We start from the raw sequence: 25,834 nt of genomic DNA, 5'->3' as shown, positions 1-25,834 counted from the left end.
TGAGCCATTGCACCTTCAGGGCAAAACAAATGGCTCCTTTCACTGTCATCTCACAGCTCTTTACAAAATTAATATTAATAGCTGGCATGGATTAAAGACCAACACAGACCAGAAGCTTCACCAATGTTGTAGTACAGGCTCCCAGCAATACTTCAAGGAAGGAAGACAACGTGCCGTTTTTGTATTTTCTTATTATTGTGCAAAACATAGAACCTTCTTAACCATTTTTAAGGGTACAATTCAGTGGCATTAAGTGCGTTCACATTGTGGTGCAACCATCACCACCATCTACCTCTAGAATTTTTTCGTCATCCCAAATTGGAACTGTGCACCCAGGAAACACCAACTCCTCATTCCCCTGCCCCAGACCTGGTAACCGCTGGGATGGTGTTTTAGAAATGAGGAAACTCAGGCTCAGGGAAGTGAGGCGGGTTTCAGAGCTGGGGCATGGCATGGCCAGGATCTGAGGCCAGGTGTCCTCACCAGCCTCTGGAGCCACTATTCTTTCTCCTCTGCAACACTGCCTACTACGCCCCCACTACAGATAGGGCCACCAAGTCGTCATATCTCCACCTCCCTGGCTATTCCTCTAGATTCTCAATTCTAGAATAATGCCTGGCACACTGAAGGAGCTCGGCGTAGTCAAAGAACAAACACAGAATGAATGTACAAAAGTGACACTGGCAACCTGACCCAGCGGTTGGGAATGGAGCTCAAAGTGTATCCTTTGTTTTCTCAAAAACATTTATTGAATGCCAACTGTGTGCCTGGTACGCCGCCAGCCCCTGCTGGCCCCACTCAGCAGGAGAGGCCTGAGGGCTGGCTCTGGTGACGGCCCCGAGGAGAAAGATTTGTGTTTACATTACCCAGTCAATTCTGTATTTATTTTGGATATTAAGCAGTGACATAAAAGCTGCTGACATTAACCTTCAGGGGTAGAAATTGGCTTTAATGGACCCCATAAAAGTTATTATTGATGGCAGCTGCGTGCAGCATCACCGTGACCTCAGCAAAAGCCTCCACTGCTATCAATACTGTTGACAATTACTATTGACTAATGCGAGGCTGGCCCTGAAGGCAGAGTCGATGTTCCTGTGGCTGGAAGTGGCTGGCGGTTATGCTTTGCATTTGGCATCTGGTAAGGATCTCTGAGAACCTGGTCACACATTTTTGGTGGCCTCCGTTGAGTCTAACACTCTGTGATTCAAATGGAGGCAGACAAAGGGCTCAGACTATAGGATCAGAGAGACCTGAGTTCAAATCCGAGCTTTGCCGACCTGTTGACTTACTAGCTGTATTATCTTTGGCATGTCAGTTGACCTTTTTCGAGCCTCAGTTTTCCCATCTGGGAAACGGGAATGCTATGGTGTTGTCATGAGGGTTAAAGGCAATCACACATGTGTAGCGGCTTGACACATGGTTGGTCCTGAGTATGGCTTCTCTCTACTCCTGAAAAGTGGCTACACCATGATGTGTTGGCTAACATGTCCAGTGGAATTGAGCCCTGTCCTGATGGTAAGATCTGAGTTCTCATCAGAGACAAAGGAGAGAGCTGGGGCCAGGGATGAACACAAAAGGAAGAGAGGAGGGCCGGGGAGAAAGAAGACGGGAGCGTGGGAGGGGCAGGGGGAAGAGAGACAGCGAGCTGGAAAAGAATCAAGACTCCTGTGGAGAGCCTGGCTCTAGCTCAACTGGACACACAGCCCCGTGCACCCTTCGCCTCTCTGAGCCTCAGTCCTTGGCTGTAAGTTCAGGAGACAATGATACGAACAAGAACAAGACCACTGGCAACCTCAAAGTGAATAAAAGGCAGTCATGCCTATAGCTCATCACTGTCATATGAGTCACCGTCTTTATTCAGATCCGAGTATCACAAAGCCTTTAATGCAACTTCCCATCTGGAAGCATGAGGACAAGTGTGTGGGTACCAGTGGGGTGTCTGGGGTTGGGGAGTCCAGGGCTGGAAGGGATGCAGAGGCCAGGGGCTCTTTGTTTGAGTTACCAGCCTGCCTCCTTTGCCTGCCCGTCTTCCCTGAGCATAGTGAGGCCACCGTGGAAATGGATGACCAGCAGGAGACGATGGCATGGCCAGGGGCAGCAGGCAGCCACCTCCTGGTCCCTGTTATCAAAAGCTGAAGCTTTTCAGGCTCGTCGACTATGTCATTATCACCCAAGAGAGGCTTAATTCAGCCATAATTCAGCTCTCAGGGAATATACAATGACGTGGGAGGCGTGCACCTCACTCTGTCATGGCTTTATGGAAAAATGATCATTTGTCACCATGGCAAGAAGCCTTCAAAAGAACAAACAATCAAGTATTTTGCGGCAGAGGAAATTCGCTATCTCTAGGGCTACAAGAGGAAAGATTTTAGAGTTATACAGGCCTGAGTTCAAATCCCATCTTGTTAGCTGTGTGACCTATGCAGGTTTCTTAACCTCTCTGGGCTGCAGTTTACTTATTTTGTGCAGTGGGGATAATAAAACCTACCTCAAAGGGTTGGAGGGGGAGTAAATGAGATCCTATAACTACAGCACTGAACACCGTGCTTGGGGTCTGATAATCAGCAGCAGCTATTAACTATTAATGTCATTATCGTCTTCCTCTTCCACACCTTCATCTTAATGTAAACACTTAGAAGCACAGAATCCTGAATCTAGAAAGGCCTGCAGGTCACTCAGTTCACTTACTCCTGGAAAGTGTTCATTAGAACACGGGCCTCATCAGGTGCTGAGAACAAAGGGCTCTGTGGTCAGATCGCCTGGGGAATGCTGCAGATACTCCTCCTGGTAATTCATCCATTAGCATGCACTTAACATAGTCAAGGCTCTGAGAAGTCCTGCAGGAAAAACTGGTTTAACCCCGTGTTTCCTTCATTATTTGACCACAGAGCACTTCCTCTCCCCCACCCCCAATCTAAGAACTATTAACATTCTCAGAACACAGGAAATGCTGACTTTGTTTAAACTACTTATTTTATAGAGGAGGAAACTGAGGTCCCGGGAAAGAATGCAGCTTATCCAATGCCACAGCCCGGGTCAGTGATGGAACTCGGGTTCCCTGCCTCCTAACCAGACAGCATGTTCTCTGCACAGGCCTCACACCTCACCTGGGTGCTCTGGTTCAGTGCATGGTGGGGGCAGGGAGAGGAGGGGCTGCTGGCTTGGCTGCGGCAAGGTGGGAAGGTGGATGATGGAGTGTGGATGGCTCCCCACTGCACAGAGGGGCATCTCCCTCAGGTGCTGATGTCATTGACGCCCCACAGGGCTGGTTGGGGGCCAGGGGAGGGTGACACTGCCAAGCCAGTACCCAGGACCTGCTGCTCCCCCATCCCTCAGACAGGTACACAGGCCCCCCCCCCCCCCGCCCCAGGAAAACCTCCGAGTTCTCTGGGCGGGGTGGCAGAACAGACACTTGGAACTCTGCTGCGCATGACTCTTGAAGGAGATAAATTTCCCCACGTGATCCTGACCTTATCTGGTCTCCTGCCTGATCCCAAGTCTGGGATGATGTCCTGCATAACCCAGCTGGAGCAACCTTTTCCGAGACTAACCCGCCTAAGCCTTCACCTCTGACCTGGTCCCCACTGTGACCCTGGGAATCCTGGGCAGGAATCACAAGGATTCTGCATTTGGAGCTGGAAACCAGTAGGGGGCACTGGTACCTGGTTTGGCTCTTCCAGTTCTCATTCAGACTACCGTCCCCACATCTCCCTTCCTACACTTGGTGTGGAAGCACCAGCAGACCCCCTGATGGCACTTCTGAGAAACAAAAGCCCTCCCCCAGGCAGAGGGACTGTCCCTGTCTCTGCCACTCTCCCTAAGTCTTCACTGCCAGACCCCAGCAGGACCCTTCTCAGGGCTGACCTAGGTCCGCAAAGCTGCCCAGAGACTGTGGGGGTTGAAGGGGGTTGTCCCTTCAGCTCACTGCAGGGGTGCATCTAACTCAGAGCGCCCCGGAGATGTGCTAACAAGGTCCCGGGAGGAGGGAGGAAGTTCTGAAACCAGGCTCCCTTCCCTCCACCATAAAAAGATGGTGTGTGAGCTCCTTGTCATCTTTCTCCCATAGCATCTCTCCAGCCTTGGAAGAAGGAGCTGCAGAGACGAGAGTGGAACAGAGTTCAGAGCCAGCACTTTCCCAAATCTGCAGATGAGATCACGGGAAAGCTGGAGCAAAACCTCAAGTTTGAAGTTACCCCGACATGACAGTTTTTGTTTAGAAGCTATCCTCTGATCAACCTAAGATACTGGGGTAGGGCAGCACCTGGAGGCTGAAGGCTGCATGAGCAGGATTCAGGCAGGACCAGCCCAGCTGACATGATAGAGGACAAGTGGCGGGGGACCAATTACCACTGTCCCCTGACCCCTCTGCTCCCCTGCACACAGGCACCTTGTAAGCAATAACCCTGCCCCTTAGGCATCCCCCTAATCTGGAAGGAAAGAGCAGCAACCCCATCTCTGGCATGTCACTGATGGGTGGGTATTTCACGTTACTGTGCAGGAGGTTCTGACTTTTGACCACTGAGAGCAAAGCAATTTTTCACCAACTTCACCAGAGCCCCAAGCGATGGAGCAGAAAATCAATACTGTAATTAAAAACCTCCACCTGGCACCCCAGGCGCCCGGCACAGGCCAAGTGGGCTACTCACCGGTCTCGGTGTTCTCGTGCTCCGTGTCGGTGAGTGTGAGGTTGGAGTTGGCCCGGCTGGACAGGCAGGAGCTGCGCCCCGACCGTGTGCTCCGGGCCCACAGCCGCACGGGGTGCTCAGGTGACAGCATGGTGTCGGCCTCCATGTCAGCATCAGAGCTGGCCCCCATGGAGTAGCCACAGTGGGGGAGGCCGATGTCTGTCCGGTACAGCGTCCCATGAGGCGGTGTCACATCCCCCAGCCCCAGCTCACGCAGGGTGAAGTTGGCTCCTGGGAGGAAATGCAGGTGAGCTTGGTTAGGGTGCTGAGGAGTGGGGGCTCGCCACCAGAAGCCTGGTCCCTTTCCCCAGGATTCACTGTTGTCCTTTAGCTCGCAGTGGTGTTCCATGTCCATGTCTTTCCTCTGCCTGGCCTGCTCCTTGTGCCCCTTCCCCATCAGCCCAAATCCTCTAGGCCCAATTCAAATGACATCTCCTCTGTGAAGTCACCCCCAACCCTACACCCTGTGCAGAAGTCACTGCTTCTCCCTCCGAGCTCCCTCTGAGAGTCCTTGGCCCCAGTCGTCCTGCAGACCAGGACGGTTTAACAGCCTGACTCCTCTGCTGGAGATGCCCTCAACAAGGGCAGGATCAGGTCTTCTTCATTCCTGAATCCCTGGGCCTAGAAGGAAATCCAGTACTCAGCAGGGGAGTCAGGAAATATCTGCTAAAGTGAATGGAGGGCTTCAGGTCTCCTCTTGCACTCCAGGGTGGGCTTTCCAGCAAGGAGCACTCCTGAGCAGGGCAGAAGCCTAGCTGATGAAATGCAAATATTCCCCTGGGACTGGAAGCTCCCTTCTGGCCAAGCTGGAAAAGTCTGAAGCATGAAAGTGAAGACAACGGTGACTGGCAGAGAAAAGTGGGTCTCACACAAAGAAATGGGCTCTGGCTTCTGCTTGCTCATGCCAGGTGGGGCTGTGACAGGAATCAGCAGACTTTGCAGTAATCCAGGGAGGCAAGCACACAGCCAAAGCTGGGCCCCTGAGAGGTCTCTTGAGGGCTCGGGAAGGCCTGGCAATGCCCAGGGCTGAGGCCGAGGAAGAGGCGAGTGAGGGCAGTTCCCTCAGGGATTGGTATTTGAGTGACAAAGGGAATACTAATGTTCATGGACAACACAGCTTCCATGTTACTCCTAAATGTTAATTCAATGTCTATTCAGGGGCGGCTACTCTCACATTTCTAATATTCCCATGAGTGTTTGGGGGATGAGGGGGTGGACAAAGACACTAAAGGGCATATCCTTGTGACAAGGGCCAGGGCCGCATAGGACAAGCCTGCAAAGGCAAAGCAAGAAGGGACTTCAGGGAGGCAGGAGGGAAGTCAGCAGCAGTGGCTTCCTATTACAGTCATTGCATCACTCCCACCACCAAATAACCCCTGTGCCCCTGGAGCCTGCTAGTCAGCTCTGTGCCCAGCATGGCCTCTGGGCTCTGCTCAGGGCCAGGCAGACATTCTGATTGGCCAGGGTCTGGGCCAGACCAGATATAAAATATTTTGAACATCACTCCTTTGTGCCATATTCCAGGCTGCCTTCCTCTGTTGCTCTCCTTCTAAGTAGAAGAAAACTTCAAATTGGAACCTAAATCCCCTCAATCTGCTTCCCACCATCTCTGGACACCACACTCCCTGTCCACCCCATTTGCCTCCCTCTGATCTCCTTTCCTGCCTCCTTCCAGCCCCATATCCCTGGTCTGTTGGGCTGGTCCTCTCAAGGGAGGCCAGTCACACATTATGAAGAATGACTGCTACGTTAAGTGAAAAATCAAATTTATTTGCAATAAACAGCCGGGCTGCATTGATTTCCATATGGCTTGCCCTGCATACCCTTTTAAGCAGCCAGACTCAGCATCAATATGAGTAACTGAGACACGCCAGGAATGGAGAATTGCAAGGTGAGGACTGACTCCAAGGGCTCAGTGATCGTGTTGAGCCAGCCCAGCCCTTCCAATGTGTGAGTTTAGAAGATTTAGTTCATCAAACGTGAGAAGTCCTCAGGGTCTGTTTGCTTTAAGTCCTTTTGGCCTCTTTCCTGAGGAGCCCAGGACACAGGTTGACATTCCACCTCACTCAACATCTAGCTGTGCAATCTTGGGCTGGGGACATCACCTGGGCCTCAGTGTTCTTGTCTTTAAAATGGGGTGATAAAATATGGCCTGCTACCCTCACAGGAGTTTTGAGGATCCAGGGAGGTAATGGGAGGGAGAGTACTTTGTAAACTGCAATGGTCCTGTACGCCTATGAGATGAGAATGCTTCTTTATTTGTTATTTATGAAGTTGAGAAGGGGCTCCTTCTGGAACCTCATGTGCTGGGTGGCATCCAAGCCAAGCTGGGCCTGGCAGGGTTTGCTGAGTTCTATCAAGAATGGGCAGGATGGAGCTGGAGGAAAGCTCTGAGACCATTTGTCACTTCCCCTGAGACCCAGAGATGACAATTAGTAGCAGGCAGCACTTATGAAGATCTTCTCTGTGCCAGGTACCATGTCAAAGTGTTTCATTTACAGTCCTCATTCATCCTCCTGACTACCCTACTATTAGGAGGCATCACCGCTCTCCCATTGCCCAGGGGAAGAAGCCAAGGGTAGTAAAAATGGCAGAGCCAGAATTCAAATCCAGATCTGTCTGATGCCCCAGTTTGAGTTCTTAGCCACAAGCTGGGAAAGAGCTGAAGACCCCGCATCTTTCAAGCCTGAGAGGCAGCCTGCCTAACAGGCCAGCTTCCATGTGGAGCCAGGCCTGTGGGAGAGCCAAGGAGACTGTCGGCCCCAGGGAGCATGTGTGTGTGACCAGCTCCTCTCCCCTCCATGATCTTGAATAAGTGATTCACTTGGGGTGTTGTAAGAATTAAATAACAATGCCAAAACGCATATAAACTACACAGCACAGTGCCTGGCTAGCCCTGTCTGTGGAAGGGGAGTAGGCCGGGGAGAATCAGGGAGGGCTGCATGAACTGTCAGGGGCAGGGGCCCACCAGGCATCAGAGGGCTCATGGCTCTGCAAGCAGAAACACAGGCATCACTGAGGCACCAGGGTGGGGAACATACATCATGGCACCTGTGGGAGCAATGAGTAGTCCAGCGGGGCTGGAGCATGGGCTGTGGGGTGTGGATGGGCAGAGGATAAAACAAGGCAGGAAGACAAGTGAACTTGGGGAAAGCCCTCTTATACCAGGTTAAGGAGCTCAGGTTCAAGACAATGGGGGGAGGCATTTCCATGCTTCACTCTGGCTGCAGAGCAGAGAATGGTCCAAAGGGGGCAGCACTGGGTGGGGGGGGGGTTGCAGTCAATCCTCCCAGAGAGATGACAGTGGCCTGAACTGGGACAGTGGCAGAAGAGGAGATTTGAAAGGTATTCCCGAGTAAGATGGATAGGCTTTGGTGACTACTGCGTGTAGGAAGTGAAGGAGAGGGAGCCAGGATATCCCCCCAGTTACTAATGTTTTAGGTCTAACCATCTCAGGAACATCTTCTCAACGTCAGGACAGTGCTTGATGCAAAGAAGGTACTAAGATATGTCTGTTGAATGCATATATATATGAACAAATAAAACTAACAACTAAACTTATTCAGCACTCGATGGTAGATGCTTACCGCTTAACCACGTCGTCTTATTAGGTCTTACAAGTCAGTGCAATGAGACTGCTCCTGCCCACCTGACAATCCAGGGCTGAGGCTTAGAGGAGAGCCGGTGGTGGCTCTGAACGCACCCCCAGGCAGTCTGACAGAGAGCCCAGCTCCCAACCACCCCATTATGCCAGCCGAGTGAGTGAGCGCGAAAAGGAACGGACTAAGAATGAACTATGGGGCAGGCTTGGACCAGATCCAGGTGCCCAAACGGCAGAGACTTGGCGTTGCGAGTGCCCCGGTCGCGTTCCTGCGCACCTGCACCCACGCCCCGGGGCACACCTGCTGGCACACCTGCACACGCACCTGCCCGGCAGAACTCTTCGGCCTCCTGCGGCACCACATCCTTGACGCGGCCGCCATAGGCGAGGCGGGCGTCCTGGTCGTAGGCCTTGAGGGTCTCGCTGGAGCTGTAGGACTTCTGCGGACCCTTGCCCTCCTCGCTGTCCGCCGACGAGCTGGTGTAGCGGCGCTCGGCGTCTCGGCGCCGGGTCAGCGAGCGGTACGGCTTCCTCTCCTTCACGTCCATGGCCTCCAGCCCGCGCTCCTCCACATCCACGAACAGGGTCCTCGCCTCACTCAGGGCCGACTGGTCTGGAGCTGGGGAAAGCAAAGAAAGGGCGTGAGCTCCGGTCCCCGGGGACAAAGGCAATGCGGGTGCATCCGGCCCCCCATTCTCCCTGCGGGGCTGTGGACCAGGCTCCGCTCCCTAGGGCCTCTAATCATGAATCCTGTCTCTTTCTGTTACTTGGCCTGTCCACCATGAAGATCCCTCCGCCTCTCCTCCAGTGATGGGTATCAGGAAGCTGACAACAAAGGCGAGGGGGCGCTGGTTTTCCTAATCTCCTAGGCAGGAATCATGTGTGGTTCCATCGCTTCTGCACCTGGGACAGGGCCTGCCACAGAACGCAGGTTCCTTAAGAACTCCTGAAACGAATGACTATACTCAGGCACCCGGGAAGCACTTTGTATTATCTCATCAAATCGTCACGTCTCCACATTAGTTATTACTGTCTCCAATCTTTTTCCAAATAAGCCAAGGTATAAACAGCCAGTCCTCTCATCACCACCAGGTAATTAACTACTTACTGTCTTATTGTCTGTTCTCTTCCACTAGTGTGTAAGCTCCATGAGAGCAGGGGCCTCACCTGTTTGGCTCACTTCTGATCGATAGCATGGAGGGCAGAGCCTGCTGCACCTAGTACTCATTTGTTTAATTAACCGGCCAACCAAACCCCATCTGACAGATGAGAAAACCGAGGTTCAAACCTCCTTTCGGGTCACTTAGGTGGTAAGACACAAAGCCAGGATCTGAACCCAGGTCTGTTTTTCTGTTCTGTTATGCCCCCTTGAGTCTGCTCGCTCCCATCACACAAAATGTCCTTCCAGCTAGGCTGGCCCTGACTACCATGCTAATCAGAGAGCTTCCTCACCTTGGTCTCTTCCATCTCATCAGAAGCTCCCTCAGCACCTGGGGAAGCCACAGCACCTGCCCCAGACATCTGGGTGTTGCTAGGGTGTCTGATTGGTGAGAAGCTCCCAATCTCCTTTTCTCCTCTTTTCTCCACCTTGATCCTTTTCTCCTAGAATGATACCCCAGGATTTTTTTAGGTTGTCATAGCACCCTCTTTCTCCTTCCAAATGTGTTCCTTTGGCTCTGGGGTTGCAAACATAGCCCCCTACAAGAGCCAGGAGGCAAGCACAGGAGGAAAGCAGAATATCCAGCCCAAAGTATGAGGAGACCTATTTTTCTTGATACATGTAACCTTCTCAGTTCTTTCTTTCATGGTTCCACTTTTCAGAGCAATGTGGGTATATAAAACATTCCACTGCGTCATCGCCCTGTTAGAGAAACAACAAAGCAAGAGCTGTAACAAACAGTGCAGGCACGGACTCTCAGTGCCAGGGTGGGGCCTGTCCACGAGGGCAGTGGACGCTCAGTGCCTGCCAAAGCTGTGATGTAGGACTGCAGGGCGTCTTGTGAATTTTTAAGACAAGCCGGAAGTTTGGATTTAGATGTAAGAAGTATGATTTTTAAATGCTATTCATTATTATTTTTTAAAATTTCAAAATATTTTACAGGTCAAACAAAACACACTGATGGGTCATTTTGGTCTGAGGGCCAGTGGTTTCCAAGTCCTGCCTTCGATCAGGTAGATGCCTCTCTGAGGCATCCCTTTGGCCTGAGGATACGCTCTTCCCTCCCAAGACCTCAAAGGCTCGCTCCAGGGCAGGTCTTAGCTTGGCTCCCATGCAAACTCTGTCTTGTTGAAGAGCTCTCTAGACCCACTCAAACAGGTCCATGTGTCCTAACCTGGAAACCTACATCACCTTGCTCAGAAGGGGAACATCTGAGATTACCACTTGGTGTCTTTGGGATTTATCATGGGTCCTAAGTAGACTTCCCTTTATGTAGTTCTCCATGATTTTCTTTTTTCTTTTTCTTCTTTTTGAGGAAGACTAGCCCTGAGCTAACATCTGCTGCCAATCCTCCTCTTTTTGCTGAGGAAGACTGGCCCTGGGCTAACATCCATGCCCATTTTCCTCTACTTTATATGTGGGATGCCTGCCACAGCATGGCTTGCGAAGCAGTGCCATGTCCGCACCCAGGATCCGAACCGGCGTCTGGGCCGCCGAAGCAGAACGTGCTTATTTAACTGCTGTGCCATCAGGCCGGCCCCAATCTCCATGATTTTCAAAGAGTGCAAACATCTGTGATTTTATTGGTGGTTCATAATAACCATGAAGCATGTAAGACAACTATTTTCACCTCCATTCTATAGATGGGGCAACAGTGACCCAGAGCCATCCAGCCTCCTGCCCAAGGCCACACGATGAGTTAGCGGTGAAACCAGCAAGACTAAATAGACTATGGTACCCTTGGGTTGTAACTAGCCAATCAAGATGGATGTGACACTTCTGGGGACCCAATTCTCAAAACATCCCTGGAAATTAGTGCTGGGTCAAGGGGTGTGATTTAGGATACACAGAAACCAAACCATCTTCCTGGGGCCCAAAGCTGGGGCCCTGAGCTCTGCCCTCTTGATGCGCGGCCTCCTGACATTGGCTGATGAGACGGCGGCCCTCTGAGTGCCGAAGGGCAGGGCCACAGGGAAGACTGGGGCGATGCCTTCTACTCCACCGTCTGCAAAACCCTTTTGACTACAATCCATAATTGGGAAAGCATCTTACATTGTGACCTGATACATACAGTTACGTACATGAGTGTGTGTTTATATGGATAAAATGGAAACAAGACTCAAAACCAGAGTTACTGCACGATGAGCAGTGCCCTCTGATATTTCTAGTTCATTCTCTTTCACTTTTTCAAAAAGGCTGATTACAACTCCCTCAATTGATACCATGACCCAAGACTGGTTTTTGACTCAAAGCGCTGCTCTGGGCCAACTTAGATGACGATTTATGGGGACTCTACCTCGCCTCTGTGCTCTCTGGCCCTTCACCTCCAACCCATCCCCCAATGATAATGATACCAGTAAGCACTCAATTAATGTTAACCATTATTAATACTAGTCACTAATAATTCATAATAATGGTATTAATAATAATAGGCAATATACTGTTGTTAGTAGTAGCTAATACTTATTGAGTGCTTACTTTGACTATCATTATACAACATCTTAATCCTCATTTCAATCCAGTGACACAGATACTATGATTATCTGCAAATGACAGGTGAGACATTGTGAGGGTAAGTATCCTGCCCAAGTTACAAGGCTCTTGAGTGGTGGAGCCACAATTCTGAACCAGGCGATTGAACGTGGCCCATGGATATAACTGCTAGACGGTGCTGCCTTTACAGGCTGTGCCCGGTGAGGTTCCTAAGCTCGGGCCACACCACTGCCCTGCTTATGCCCCGAGCAGCACTGTGGAGCCTTCACGATGGATTCCAGTTTCTTGGTCAAAATGCAAGGCTCTTCTCCCTCTGGCCCATCTTCCTTCTATCTCACTGGGCCACTTGCACTTTCCTGGACATTCATTCTATGGCCTTTCCACCCTCGTGCATGCTGATCCCTCAGAGGACATCCAGCTAACCAGATGGTCTGTTTTCATGTCTGCCTCCCTCCTTGACTACAGTACCTTGCAGGCAGGCCTGGCATCCACGGTGCTCACAAAATGTCTGCTGAGTGAATGAGTGAATAAAATTACATGGTAGCTGCTTCATCCCTTCTCTCCAATGTTAAGTAATATAAAATATTGTTAGTTCAACTTAGACAAATATGTATTAGGTACATCCAAGATTGAATTAAAGGCATTACTTAGATGTATTCTTCTTAAATTTCAAAGGCAGCCTGGGTTTAAAGTATGTGTCCACCACTTAGCAGCTGTGTGACCTTAGGCAAGTTGTTTAACCTCTCTGTGTTTCAGTTTCCTCATCTGTAAAATAGTACCAACCTCTTAGGGTTGCTTGGAGGATTAAATGAGTTAATACATGTCCCTGGTACATATGGTCCCTGATACATAATGGGTGCTCAATCTATATTAGCCATTATTATCATCCGAATAAAACCACATTTTATTTTTAAAAGGCACACGTTAGAAGGCTTCAGTTAGGTGTCAGTTATAATTATAGAAGGAACATTCCCTTGGAAACATATGTTAATAAGGCTGAGACACATTTTAGGCTGTTAAATTGGTGGATGACTGTGTCCTCTTATCAGCGTGTGCCTGGTGACTGAGACATTGGCTTCGAGGCAAAGGCTCAGTAACTACAAATTATTAAGAACACAGCCCCCAAACTCATGGCTTCCCGGTCACAAAGCAGAGGCAGGGAGAACATTCGCCTTGCTCCCATTTCGTTTTCGTTTTTTTTCCATGCTGACTCAACAGAGTAATTCAGTAAATATTTACTTTTTTTGAACAGATGAGAGGTCGGTCATGGTTCACACTCAAATTGGTATTTAATAGAGGAAGAAGACGTTGGGATAAAAGAAGTGACAGTGGAGAAAAGCTCGCTTGGAACAAGAGTCTGCAGGACAGTGATGCTGACACCCTGGCAGGAGGCTGAGAGGAGAGCTGGGGAAGGGTACCGAGCTCAGATCCTGTGGCCCCACCCACGCGTGGGGGACAGAAGCACCCAGCACACATTCATGCTTCAATGTGAAGCCCCCTCCTTACCCTGCTGACCTCTGGGTTCCCCACTGCCCCTAAAATCCATTAGCCTGACCCTTCCTAACTCCCCCTCCGCTTCGTGTCGCTGCCCGCAGAACAACCTGCCACCCCAACTCGCCTCTCCCAGACGCACAGCCTCTATTGCTTGCTGAAACTCTTCTCCAGGTTAAGGTCCCAGCTCCAAGAAGGTGCCTTCAGAGAAGAGCTCATTTCCAGACCAGTTACGATGAGTCTCGTGCTGGGCACTGGGCCCCAGATAGGATTAAGACAGAGCCCTGCTGGGACAGCTCACTGCCTCTCAGGGTCTCAGCCATAGGGACCACCAGAGATGAGTGCTTTGATACAGCCAGAACTGCAGTTTTATGAGTGTGTCCTCACGCTGACATGGGTGTCAGTTTTGATCTGTGTACTGAGAAGGAGAGCGGACCCCGGACAAGAGCAGGGAAGAAACATATACGTGTGGAGCACTGTGCTCTGCTCTGCACAGAGCCCACAGAAAGCCTCGTCACTCCTCCTTTTAGAGAGTGGGCTAAATGACCCAGTTGGTTGATCAAGTTCACACAGCCCGTAAGTGACAGCACTGGGACCTGGACCTAGTAATTCTAAAATCCACCGCTTTTTGGGTTTTTTTTTTTTTTTTGCTTTTTTTTCCTTTTACGTGGAGTTGGGCTCAGAAGGATCTGGAAGGTTTGAAGAGGTGCGCAAATGTGGGGAGACGTGGAGACACATGGTGGTGATGGTGATGAGGTATCAGTTCAGATGGGACAGAGGCAATAACAACAACACACCATTAATCGAACACCTACTCATGCACGGGGCCCCCTGGACGTGTTATTTCTAATCCCTCCAACAATTATGTAGGTCAGATATTATCCTCTTATTTTATATTTTCCCTTATTTCCTCACTTTACAAATGAGATAACAAGCTCAATGAGATTAAGTGATTTGCTCTGGATCACATGGCTTCCAAAGGTCAGGGGCTAGGTTTGAATCAGAAGATGTTGAAACCTGAAGAAAGGTGGTGCACACCTAGTAGCACAGGTTAATTCACTGGGTAAATCATTGCTAAGGGCCTTTTCTGTCCTAAGTGCTGTGGAAGATGCTAGGAGGTAACACGCAAGGCTCCTTGTTTCCTCCCTCCCGCTCCCTGCCTCCCGCCTCACTGCCTTCCTACCCTGCTGTGCCACGCCTTGTGGGAGGGCTCAGTGGACAGGATAGATGAGCTTGCTTCTCCTTGGAGCCTCTAGACAGTGGGCAAGTCAGATAGGGAGATAGGCGGGGCTAGGACACCACAGGAGCCCCTAGCCCAGGCCGGGGGGGCCAAAGGTGGAGAGATGATCAGGGACCACGGCCCAGAGAAAGTGACATCTAAACCATGACCAGAGAATGTCATGTAAAAGTTAGCCAGGCCAGATGGTTTTGAGGTAAGGAGAGAAAAGAAGTTCAGATCTGTGGTTTTCCATTTTCTCTGACCTACAGTAAAAATACATTTATTTCACAATCCAGTACACATATAAATCTACAAACGTCTAACTAAAACAAAAATTTCAAAAACTATGCCTAACCTTTCCTCAGGGGTGGAATCTGATATTTTCTATTCTCTTCTACTAAAATAGAATTATGGAGGGGTTGCCAACCTACAGTTTGAAAAACACTGTTCTAGGTCACAGCGTGGATGAAAGTTGGCGGCATGAGAGCTCTGGGAACAGAGAGCAGCTCAGTTATTCCTGGAGTCCAGACTTCGGGGAGAGAAAAAGGTTTACGATGAAGCTTGAGAGGTGAGGAGGGAGCAGCCTGGTAGAAAAAAAAGGAATTTCCATGAACAATTATAAGCAGACAGTAAAATGCAAACGGGCATGTGGCAGAAAGCCTGGATCTAGAGATGTGGGTCAAGGGGGGGCACGTGTCCTCCAGCTGGTTTTCAGAGGCTCCGACCTGTGGGGCCAGGAGCTGGCCTGGAAGAATGACAAGGTTGTGGGAGTGGGGAGAGAAGGGAGATGGGAGAAACAAAGCTTTTGGTGTGTGGAGAGAAACTCAAAAAGTGAACTTGGACCCTTCACATGGGCTCCAGCAATATTTATGAGGGGCAGCAGCCTGGAGTGCTGGCAGGGAGACTGGAACAGACATATGGCGCTGCTGAGTGACCTCTGGCCCTGCCAAAGCCCTCGGGGACACGGGGGCTGTTACCACCCTGGGTTTCCTCGCAGCCTCAGCATCAGCCAGAGACGAACCAGGAAATTGACCGAATTCCTACTGGACTAAAGTTTTATAAGTTTTCCTTAACATAAGCAGACGGTGATATTTTTAGTTCTTTGTGTGTCAAAAGGGCCCATAAATATTTCAGAGCTAAAATGTGTTCTACAAAATATAAGTCCTGGGCAGTATCCGTGTGTGGATGTGTGGATAAAATCATCATAAATTTTTATTTTCCTTAGTCCTTCCAAGTTTGGTCTTGCATATCCTTTGTTTTAAACTCCAGTGTGATAGGAAGTGAATGCCAGGGGTGAGGGGTGCCCCTATTCTGTGCCAGGTACTGTGTTGGGTTATGTACAAACCAGAGAACTAGGCATCATTATCCCCACTTTACAGATTTGGAAACTGAGGCTCAGAGTAGCAAAGTGATGCTCAAGTTCACAAAATATGCCAAGACTGGAATCTGGGAAGTCAGGCTCCCAAGGCTGTGGGCGCTTTGCGGCACCCAGAGCTCATTTCCCAGGCGCTGTCACTTTAGGGAATCTCTGGCCTTTAAAACAGTGACACGGCGATTATAATAGGCGTTAAGGACAAGGTCTCTCCCTGCATTACCTCATTTAATCCTCACCATACCCTAAACCATCCTCATTTTATAGATGAAAAGGCCCGTAGAGAGGTTAAGTGCCTTACCCAGAGGGCCACAGCAAGGAAGTGGCAGAGCCAGGATCCAAACCTGGGTCTGTACGACCCCAAGGCTCAAGCTTTTAATCATAACCCATACTGCTTCCCACCCGAGTCCCCCCTTCTTCTAATTTGCTGAAATGTCCTATTTGTTCTTTCACTTTTTTTTTCCCCCTGCAGTATTAATTCCTCTGATGAACCCAGTTAGCCACTGACCTGGGCATGTGGGAGGAGTGTTTTTATAGCTGCTTCTCGAAGTGTGCCCTGCACAGAAAGAGCACTGTGGGCCAGGGAAATGGCTTTCTTGGGAACATTGTAGAGTATGGCCATGTGCCCAGGCTGGCTGCGGGGACGTCCCTAATCAGTGGCTGGCCGGCAGGTGACAGATGGTGCCGCTGCCTACAGGAGCCACCTTGCCCTTCTGTTGGAGGGCTTGGCACAGACCAGTTGCTGTATGGCAGTTGCTGTACGGGCACCGTTCCTCTGATCCCGAGCTGGGAGAACTCCTAGCAGAGCTGCCTGACCCCTCCAAGGGCTGAGCATGCACAGGATGAGGACACGATCGGCCCTCAGCCAACAGGAGGTCTTATGAGGGCTGTGTTTTCCAGATTCCTCCATCTGTATTCTTCCCCCCTCAAAGCTATTTACCAGCCAATGATCCTCCTTTACAAATGGGGGCATCTTAGAGTCAGAAAACGGGGTGTTTATTACCTTAGGATTGAAAGTGTCATCAAACGTCAGCTGGTTCATGCCCCATTGGACGTTTGAACCCCCTCGGACCCATCCCCACCAAGTGGTCACGCCACCTCCAAAGCTGGGGACTTCACCACCTCCAGGGACGGCTCTGACTGTGCTTCCTGACATGGAGCCGGAACCCGCCTCCTTCTAGCTTCCTTCCGTAGACCTCACCTCCTCAACTTGGGGTCTCAGGAAATAAGTCTAATGCTTTGCCTGGCAAGAGCTCTTCCAGACTGAAGACGGGCCAGCCTGTGTATCCTCGAGTCCTCTCGTCAGACTGAGCATCTCTCCTACGATTTTCAAGCCCTCACCTTCCCAGTGACCTTTCCCTGGGTTCATCCATCCTCGTTCCCTCTTCCCCATCTAACAAGGCTTTATAAGGTCCAGGGCGAGATTTGGGGACAAGGAGTTGAACCAGATGCAGTCAGAGGGACAGACACATCTACAGGTGGTTCTAGCACGTGAACACAGAGAGCAATTGACACAGACACTCCGGGGGTAGAGAAGGGACACCAGCTCAGGTAGGGTGGGTAGCAGAGGCCACCTGAAAGAGGTGACACCTGAGCTTGCCTGAAATACTGAGCAGGACTTAACCAGGGGACAGGGAGAGGAGGAGGCTCACGTTTGTCCACATGCCTCTCACGTGGGGTGGGCTAGAATGTCTTGCTGCAGTCTGAATGTCCCCCCACACTCCTCTCTCCTGCACCTGATGCATATTCCCATTGGCAGCTCACCCCCATGTGACATTCTCAGAAGCACCCCCGCCAGGGTCTCAGGTTGAGCTGGCTGTCTGCTGGGACTCGGTTTCTTCATGAACACCACCTTGAGAAATGGCCTCCTCCACAGTTCAGCCCCCACTGAAAGGGACCTCCTTCCTTCCCCCTAGAAAACTCCTTCAAGGGTCAAACTCCAAACCCAGGTTTTTAGAATGCCAATTCTCTGTAAAAAGTGTGCAAGGGCCCCTCACAGCTTTCTGATTTTCGCTGGGTTTATCCTAGGACCACATTATGAGATCATCAGAGGGAGGGGGGAGAGAGTCCGGCTGATTAATTGCGCATCCCCTACTGTGTCCTAGGCTTGACCTGTAACCACCTGGGGCTCCTGCTTTAGGCCCCCTGTGAGCCTCTGTGAGGGGTGAGAGGGGAGAGCCAGAGGGGAAAACCAGCGCCACAGGGAGCAGGCATCAGTTTAAAGCTTCTGGAAACAGAGAGGCTCTTAGTTTTAACACTAACTCCCTCAATCCCACACAAACCTTCCCAGATTTGTGAAGGTAGCAACTGCTTGTTTCCTCCCATAGCTGCTTGGGGCCATGTTTATAGAGAAGAGGGAGCTGAGGCTTGCTGACATCCAGCACGTGCAGAGCCAGGAGTTGTCACCTTTGTCCTGTTTTCTTTCATGGCCTCAGTTTTCTCTTCTACAAAATGGGGTGGCATGAGGGGAGGGTGTCATATGTAATGCATGCCTGAGGACTGCCTTTATGTTCCCAAATACACACACACACACAGAGGAATTTCAAGTACTTTGTCAAGGGCCAGAAGTTCTGTAAGGAGCAACGATTACAAAGCCGTTGGGGAAGTGCCAGGAGGGGTCTTTGCAGCAGACAAAGCTTGTGAGCGGAGGCGTCCCAGGAAGGGATGTCCAGGTGGACCGTTAGGGAGACAGAAGTGGCTTTGGCAGACTTTCACTTCCATCTCTGCATACTCAAGCCTCAAAGAGGTGGAGAAAAAGGCTTGTAACAATGGGAAAACCCTCACTGCCTGAAGCTGCTGCCATTTCCAGTCATTAAAGGCAGACTTAATAGATATTAGGGCCTTCTTTCCTGTAACTGGGTGGTCAGGAGATTTTTATTTCAACAATTAGCTGCCGTAAGTCACACAGAACTGGAGACAGATAAAGGCAGGGCCAGTCTCGCATGGAGCTAATCATGCCCAGCATTCTACGCGCCTAATCAAGCCTTGCGCTGCTCCCGTCCCTTTCATCCAGGCCTCAAAGGACTCTGCCATCGGTAATTAAGTCTCATAAGTGCCACAAAGAAAGGGATTCTCCTTGGCAGTCCGAGTGTAGCAGGGGCTGCTTGGGTGGAGGTGGGGCAGGTAGCCATGCGGCTGGCCCCCAAGATGGGGGAGAGAGAGCAAGGAACAGACCCCGGCCCGAGACTGAGCCCTGTCAGCCTTTGGTCTCTGTGCATTCTGCTGAAACAGGACAACTGCAGATCTTGTGGCTTCGCTGGCCACCTCCTGTTGAGCCTGGCTCAATCTGCTCCAAACTGGAGACATTCCAGATGGCCACCCAAAGCCTTTCTAAATTTTTCAACCTGGATGGTCTCTGGGGGATAAATTTGTTAGACCCTCCAATTCTGGCAGGGGTAATTCAAATAGCAGTCTCCTAGATTGTTCGAGTTAGAATGTGACATAAAGGATGTAGTTGCCCAGACCCCCTCTGACTCTTGGATTCCTTCTATGAGTCTGCATGGACAGCAGCCAGCCTTCGCTTGATCTCTGATGACAAGGCGCTTACTCCTAACACATTTCATCCTCTGAGCTTGGCCTTAGTTCATTCTGATAGCGAGCTGGAATTTGCTGCGTAAGAGCCTTCCCGCTGGCCCTAACTATGCCTTAGAGCCTCACAGACAAGCCTAATCCCTCTTTCCCAGAACAAGATCTCTCCTCCCCAGGCTCCAGGAAATGGTGGAGCACAGTGGTCAAAAACACAAGCTTTCCATCAAAAGCACAACCCAAAAAGGAAAAACGGATACATTGGACCTCACCAAACTTCAAACTTGCAATCTGAAAGATTCTGTTAAGAGGATGAAAAGATAAGCTACAGAGTAGGAGAAAATATTCACAAACCACATTATCTGACAAAGGTCTAACATGTTGAGTATATAAAGAACTCTCAAACTCAATAGTAAAAAAACCCAAACAACCCAATTAGGAAACGGCCAAAAGATATCAACAGATATTTCACTGCAGAGAATAGACAGATGGCAAGAAGCACGTGAAAAGAGGTTCAACATCACTGGCCACCAGGGAAGGGCAAATGAAAACCACAATAAGACCGCACCCTCATCGGAAGAGCTAAAATGGAAAATAGTGATAACTCCAAATGCCGGCAAGGATGCAGAGAAACCGGATCACCCATACATTTCTGGTAGGAATATAAAATAATACAGCCTTTCTGGAAAACAGTTTGTCAGTTTCTTATGAAAGTAAACATGCAATTACTATATAACCTAGTAACTGCACCCTTGGGCATTTATCCTTGAGAAATGAAAACTTATGTTCACACAAAAACCTGTACAACAATGTTCCTAGAAGCTTTACTCATAATAGCTAAAATGTGAAATAGCCCAGATGTCCTTAACAAGCGAATGGTTAAATAAATGGAATACCATGGAATACTACTCAGTGATAAAAAGGAATGAATGAATGAACCTCTAGAGAATTATGCTGAGTGAAAAAAAGCCAATCGCAAAAGGTTACACACTATATGATTCCACTTACATAACATTTTTGAAATGATTTTAGAGATGGAGAACAGATCAATAGTTGCTGGGGTTAGGGAGGGGGTAGGGGTGGGAGGGAGGGAGGTGTGGCTATAAAGGGCAGTGTGAGGGTACTTATGGTGATGGGAATGCTCACTGTCTTGACTGGATACACTAAGCTACAAGTGATAAAATAGAAGAAAACACACACACGCTCTCAAATAAGTACAACTGGTGAAATCTGAATAAAATCAGTGGATTGTATCAATGTCCATATCCTGGTTATGACATCTGCTCTCTTACCACCATTTTGCAAAATGTTGCTACTGGGAGAGACTGGGTAAAGGGTACCCAGGATCTCTCTGTACTACCTTTTTTTTTTTGAGGAAGATTAGCCCTGAGCTAAAATCTATTGCCAATCCTCCTCGTTTTGCTGAGGAAGATCGGCCTTGAGCTAACATCCGTGCCCATCTTCCTCTACTTTATATGTGGGACGCCTACCATAGCATGGCGTGCCAAGTGGTACCATGTCCGCACCTGGGATCCAAACCGGCGGACCCCAGGCCACCAGAGTGGAACGTGCAAAGTTAACTGCTGGGCCACCAGGCCAGGCCCGTACTACTTTTTATAACCGCATGTGAATTACAATTATCTTAATAAAAATTCCAATTAAAAAAGTAGTTTTTTTGAGTCAGGCAGGTTTGAGCCTTGAACCTACTAGGTACTTCCTATGCAACTTTGGACAAAGAAACTATCTGAGCCTCAGTTTCCTCATCTGTAAAATGGGGACAGTATTTACCCTCTTACAGGGTTGTTTCGAGGCTTAAATGGAAAAGCTCAACTCTATGTGTGGCACATAAATAAGGGCTTAATGAACAACAGGGGTGAATGTGACATCATTATTCAGGATCAATACTTCTGGGCCTTCCCCTGATTCAGTTCCCACCCACCTCGTCTCCATCCTGGTCATCCTTCTCTGAAAAATTCCTTTTGATCAATGTCACTTTTTAAAACACCAGGGTTGAAAATGGAAGGGTCTGATGCAGCCTCAGTATCAGAAACTGCTCTGGCATCTTTTGACTTTTAGCCATGATGCCACACTTCACATGCTGTTGTGGCCAATTGCTTGCCACTTATTTCCTGTATAATGTCTTTTTTCCCCCAAGAAAGTAGCAAGCCTCTCGGATTCATCTTCACCTACCAATTCTTCCGCATCCACGACGTGCAGGGACTAGTCCTAACGCAACCACCCCCAGTGCGGCATCACGTGTCTATCACAAAATCTTCGGGACAGCGCTGGGAGTCAGGCAGGTGGTAGACTGCAATAGTAATGACACCTCCCGGTATCCACACCCTTGTGTAGTTCTCTACAGTGACTCCAGGTTGGCCATGTGACTTGCATTGGCCGAGGAGCCAAGGGGACATTATTAAGTGGGAATCAGAGGCATGAAAAACCGTTGAATTTTGGGCTTGCCTTCTCTGGCTACTTCTGGAAAACATCCATCATGTACAGGGGCCCAGGCTGGCTGGCTTGTTGCTAGAGACACAGAGGTGAGCCGGTCAACCCCTTGTAGATCGTAGCCATGTGAGTGAGCCTGGTGGACAGTGGCTGAACCCTCCAGCTCCACTCAGCCCACATTACTGACCCTCAGAAACAGGAATCAATAAACAGTCATTTTAAGCCACCATGTTTTGCAGTGATATGTTACATCAAAAGGCCGATACAAGTATTATTATAATTTCCATGTTATAGACGAGGAGACTGAGGCTCATATCATTAAAGTCCCTTAAAAAATTAGAAATATTGTGAGGACAATGAGGTTAATCCCTAATGTTAAAACAGTATTTCAGAGCTTATGAATTTCTTCCACATTTTTTTGTGATTTAATGCACCACCCTGTACCTTCTTTTGGGAAACTGACCAAAATTCTGTTTATATTTAAGTAGTCGCTTAATTATATGCTCTAAGCTCTATGGAGATGGGGATCATGTCCATCTTGTTTGGCATCGAATTTCAAACTTTGAGCCTTGCAAATAGCAGGAACTTAATAAATAATGACTGACAATAAGTGAACAAATACCTCTGTGTAGCTATGTCATGATCCTACATTAGATAGAGAACTGATGTTCCGAGAGGTGAAGTGCCTTGTTTCAAAGTCACACAGCCAGCGAGAGGCAGGGCTTTGATGCCGCCCAGGTCTTTTGACACAAAGTGCAAAGGGCTGCCTTAAATTCTCCGCACATCCCGAGGGCGAGACAGCCGAGGAAATGAATAACTACCCCACAGTTAGGAGGGAATGTCATTGGATGAATTCCATATGTGTAAGGAATGCCAGTCCTCATGCTAAGAGGATTCTGATCAGACCAAGGCTCCCAGCTGGAGCAGAACGTGCTGCAGTGTGAACCCTGGTGCCTGGGATCAGAGATGCTGTTAGCACAAGTCCCATGTGAACTTGTACCATCCAGCCCCAAATCCCCACGGGGCACCCCAATCAAACGCAAAACCACCCAGTAGACACAGGAATGCTGAACAGCTCTGCCCTCGGCCCTGGGCCAGGACTCATGTTCCTCAGTGAGGGACCAGGAGATGTTAGCGCCAAGCTTGGCCTTCTCCTGTTCTGGTGCCCTCTTCCCTTTATCCCATCCTTCCCCACTGCTCACTACACGGAGATGACGGTCTCAGAATGCCCTTAACCCCTCTGCCCGGGAACCCCAGACTATAGCTAAGAAGGCTCTCTTGACCCTCCCAGCAGCCACCAGGAACGGAGGACGGAGGCCACGATCCTCCACAACCGCCCGGCTGCCCGAGTGCCACAGTGGGCTCACATGGGCTGAGCAGAGCCTCCCTTGGTGGCCGCAGCTGCCTCTCCGCCTTCCGGGGGGCCCTGCGCCTGTGCTCTCCGTGGGGAAGCTCCGGCCCTTGGCCGCTCTGCTGGCTAATGTTACACCTGGGTCATGCAGTCTGCCTGCCTGGCTAGACTCTCCCTTTGTTCTCTTGACCGTAGCCCTAAATTTGTTTTCATTAAGAACCGCTGCCTGTCACTCCATTAACTCCACTTTTTTTTGGGTTGTTAACCTCAGCTGTCACCTCTCCCAGTCTTTGAGGCCCCTCCAGCCAGGAGAGGAAGTGAAGTAAGGCCACTTGCTCCTCTCCAGGGCCAGAACCCAGAGCGGGTGCAGTATCTAGGACCCAGCCTGGCCTCCACCGGCCAGCAACAACCCAGATTTGTCTAGTACATTGTTTCTAATGTAAAGCCCTTTCACTTCTCAAAAGTCACCGAGACACCAGAATGCTTGAGACAGGCAGAGAGCAGATCATCACTGTCTCCAGCTTACCGAGGGGGACATTCCCTGTTACAGAGAAAGTAGCAGCAAGAGCATCAACTCTGCAGCCGGGCAGCTGGGTTGAAATCTCAGTTCCATCATTCCCCGGCTGGGTGCCTTGGGCATGTTACTCTCCCTACGCCTCATCTCTGAAGTGGAGATGATAATACCTACCAGATAGGGTTGTTGGGACAATCGAATGGGATAATATGTGCAAAGTACTTAGAACAGGCTTAGCACTTGGCTATTATTATTGTTGCTGTAAGGTATTCCATTCTGGCCAAGATGCAATTCTGGACTTTTCCACCCCACTCACACTATGGCATTAGCACACAAATATCCCTGTTCAGCATTATTTATTCATTCAGTCACTGAGCAAATATTGACCAGAAATGTACTATGTGCCCATATCTGTGCTGAGATGCAAGGTGACAAGGGTTTGGCTGTTGTCTCGGAAGCACAGAGAGGGCACTGGTTTTGAGCAGGAATGTTCCAGTTTGAATCTCAGCCCTGCATTCACTAGGTGTGAGCCATGGGCAGTCACTCAGGGCCTCATTTTCCTCATCTGTCAGACAGGGAGTTATTTATAGCCCTGCCTCTCCAAAAGACCCACATAGTTGTTGGGGGGCCTGGCCAGGGGCCTTTGACAGAGCCTTCCAAGACCAGAGTCAGGCCCCCTCCAGCTCTGGCCAGCAGGGAGGAGCGGAGGGCAGCCCCTGAAGCAATGGCCTTGGGTCACTGTGCGGGCCTGTGCTTTCCGGGAAACCTGAACCCCCTTCAAAGAGAGGCTTTTAATTGGCTCGGGCTCTGCCCGCTCCGAGGGAGCATCACAAAGCAGGGATTAGCTCCCAGGAGGGCCAGCCCCACAGAGAGGCCAGATGGCTGGAAACTGGCCCGTTTATCTCGACTTCCAAAATGGTGAAGCCTTCAGCCTGATGCCTGAGGAAGGAGCCACTGCCTTTCCTTCTTTTCCCGCCCCAAGTGTGCAAGAGAAGGGCGTTTTAATCAGAGCCTTGAGCTAGGCAGCAGATGGGAAGGGGCTGCCGAATGACGTTCAGCATAGTCTAGATCAGGCTTAAACTTCACAGTCTACGACAAGCAATCTGATTTACCTCCTGGGGCCACAGTGAGAAAACACGACGCTGGGGCCTTTCCTGGACCTGGCCCTTTACAATTTATGCAGCACTGCCAATCATGCCGCCTCCACTAACCCTCCACTGCCCTGAGGAGTAGGCTCTATGCCCTCATTTCAACGGGAAAGTGTGGCAGGCAGGCAAGGAGTGTGGGATTCCGGCTCAGGAGAGCTGACTTTGAGACCTGGCTTTCTTCTTTGGCAAACGACAGTAATATACAACTGAGGAATACAAACAGTGGCTCTCATTTCCTGGGCAGGGGTATGTGACACTTTGCCAAATTGTTGCCATTTTACCTAAACTGAGGCTCAGGGGGTCAAGGATTTACCCTAAGTCACACAGCTTTTTATGTGAGCTGAGATTCAGAGCCCCACAAGAAGAAACTCAGTTTTTTGAGCTATATCGTGGAGGTGATGAAGACCAGTTATCTTCAGAGGTTGGGAGCATCACAGGAGCAGGTGGGCGTGGCTTTGAAACCATGAAGGACTACACAAATATTCGTTATTCTTGTTGAGGAACGTAAGGCTCCAAGAAGTGGAGTGACGTGTCCAAGGTCACCTAGGGGCAAAGAGCAGAGCTGGGACTTGATCCCAATGTTCTGATGGCCCATGTCCCTTCCACTAGGCTGCAGCTGCCATCTGGAACCCCCGCCTGTGCAGGACCAGGACTACAGATCTGCAGGAGCATCAGGCTGACGATATTTCAATACTCGGCTATTTGAAAAATATAATGCAAGCAGTTGAGAATAAATGCCAAACCTCTAACTGGTTAGGAACACCACCTAGGGGCACAGAGATTTGTCAGCGTGACTGATGCTTCCTGCTTAAATGCAACGTGCAGACG

At 49.9% G+C, this 25,834-nt stretch overlaps 1 protein-coding gene across 8 annotated transcripts in view; it reads right to left on the bottom strand.

Annotated features, from left to right (window-relative positions):
• TENM4 (teneurin transmembrane protein 4) overlaps positions 1 to 25,834 on the bottom strand; it is a 728,135-nt gene that overhangs the window by 372,603 nt on the left and 329,698 nt on the right. For all 8 annotated transcript variants that reach the window (XM_070490574.1, XM_070490568.1, XM_070490572.1 and 5 more), the window contains 2 exons: positions 8,612 to 8,905; positions 4,647 to 4,916 (listed from right to left, as the gene is read on the bottom strand). In XM_070490574.1, the coding sequence (XP_070346675.1) occupies positions 4,647 to 4,916; positions 8,612 to 8,834 (493 nt within the window). In that variant the 5' untranslated portion in view covers positions 8,835 to 8,905. The remainder of the gene's footprint in view (positions 1 to 4,646; positions 4,917 to 8,611; positions 8,906 to 25,834) is intronic.

Source organism: Equus asinus, chromosome 20, assembly GCF_041296235.1.
Source record: "Equus asinus isolate D_3611 breed Donkey chromosome 20, EquAss-T2T_v2, whole genome shotgun sequence".
Classification (NCBI taxonomy): Eukaryota; Metazoa; Chordata; class Mammalia; order Perissodactyla; family Equidae; genus Equus; species Equus asinus.
The sequence above is the reverse complement of the archived record's forward strand: the minus strand, read 5'-3'. Positions and strand labels throughout refer to the sequence as shown.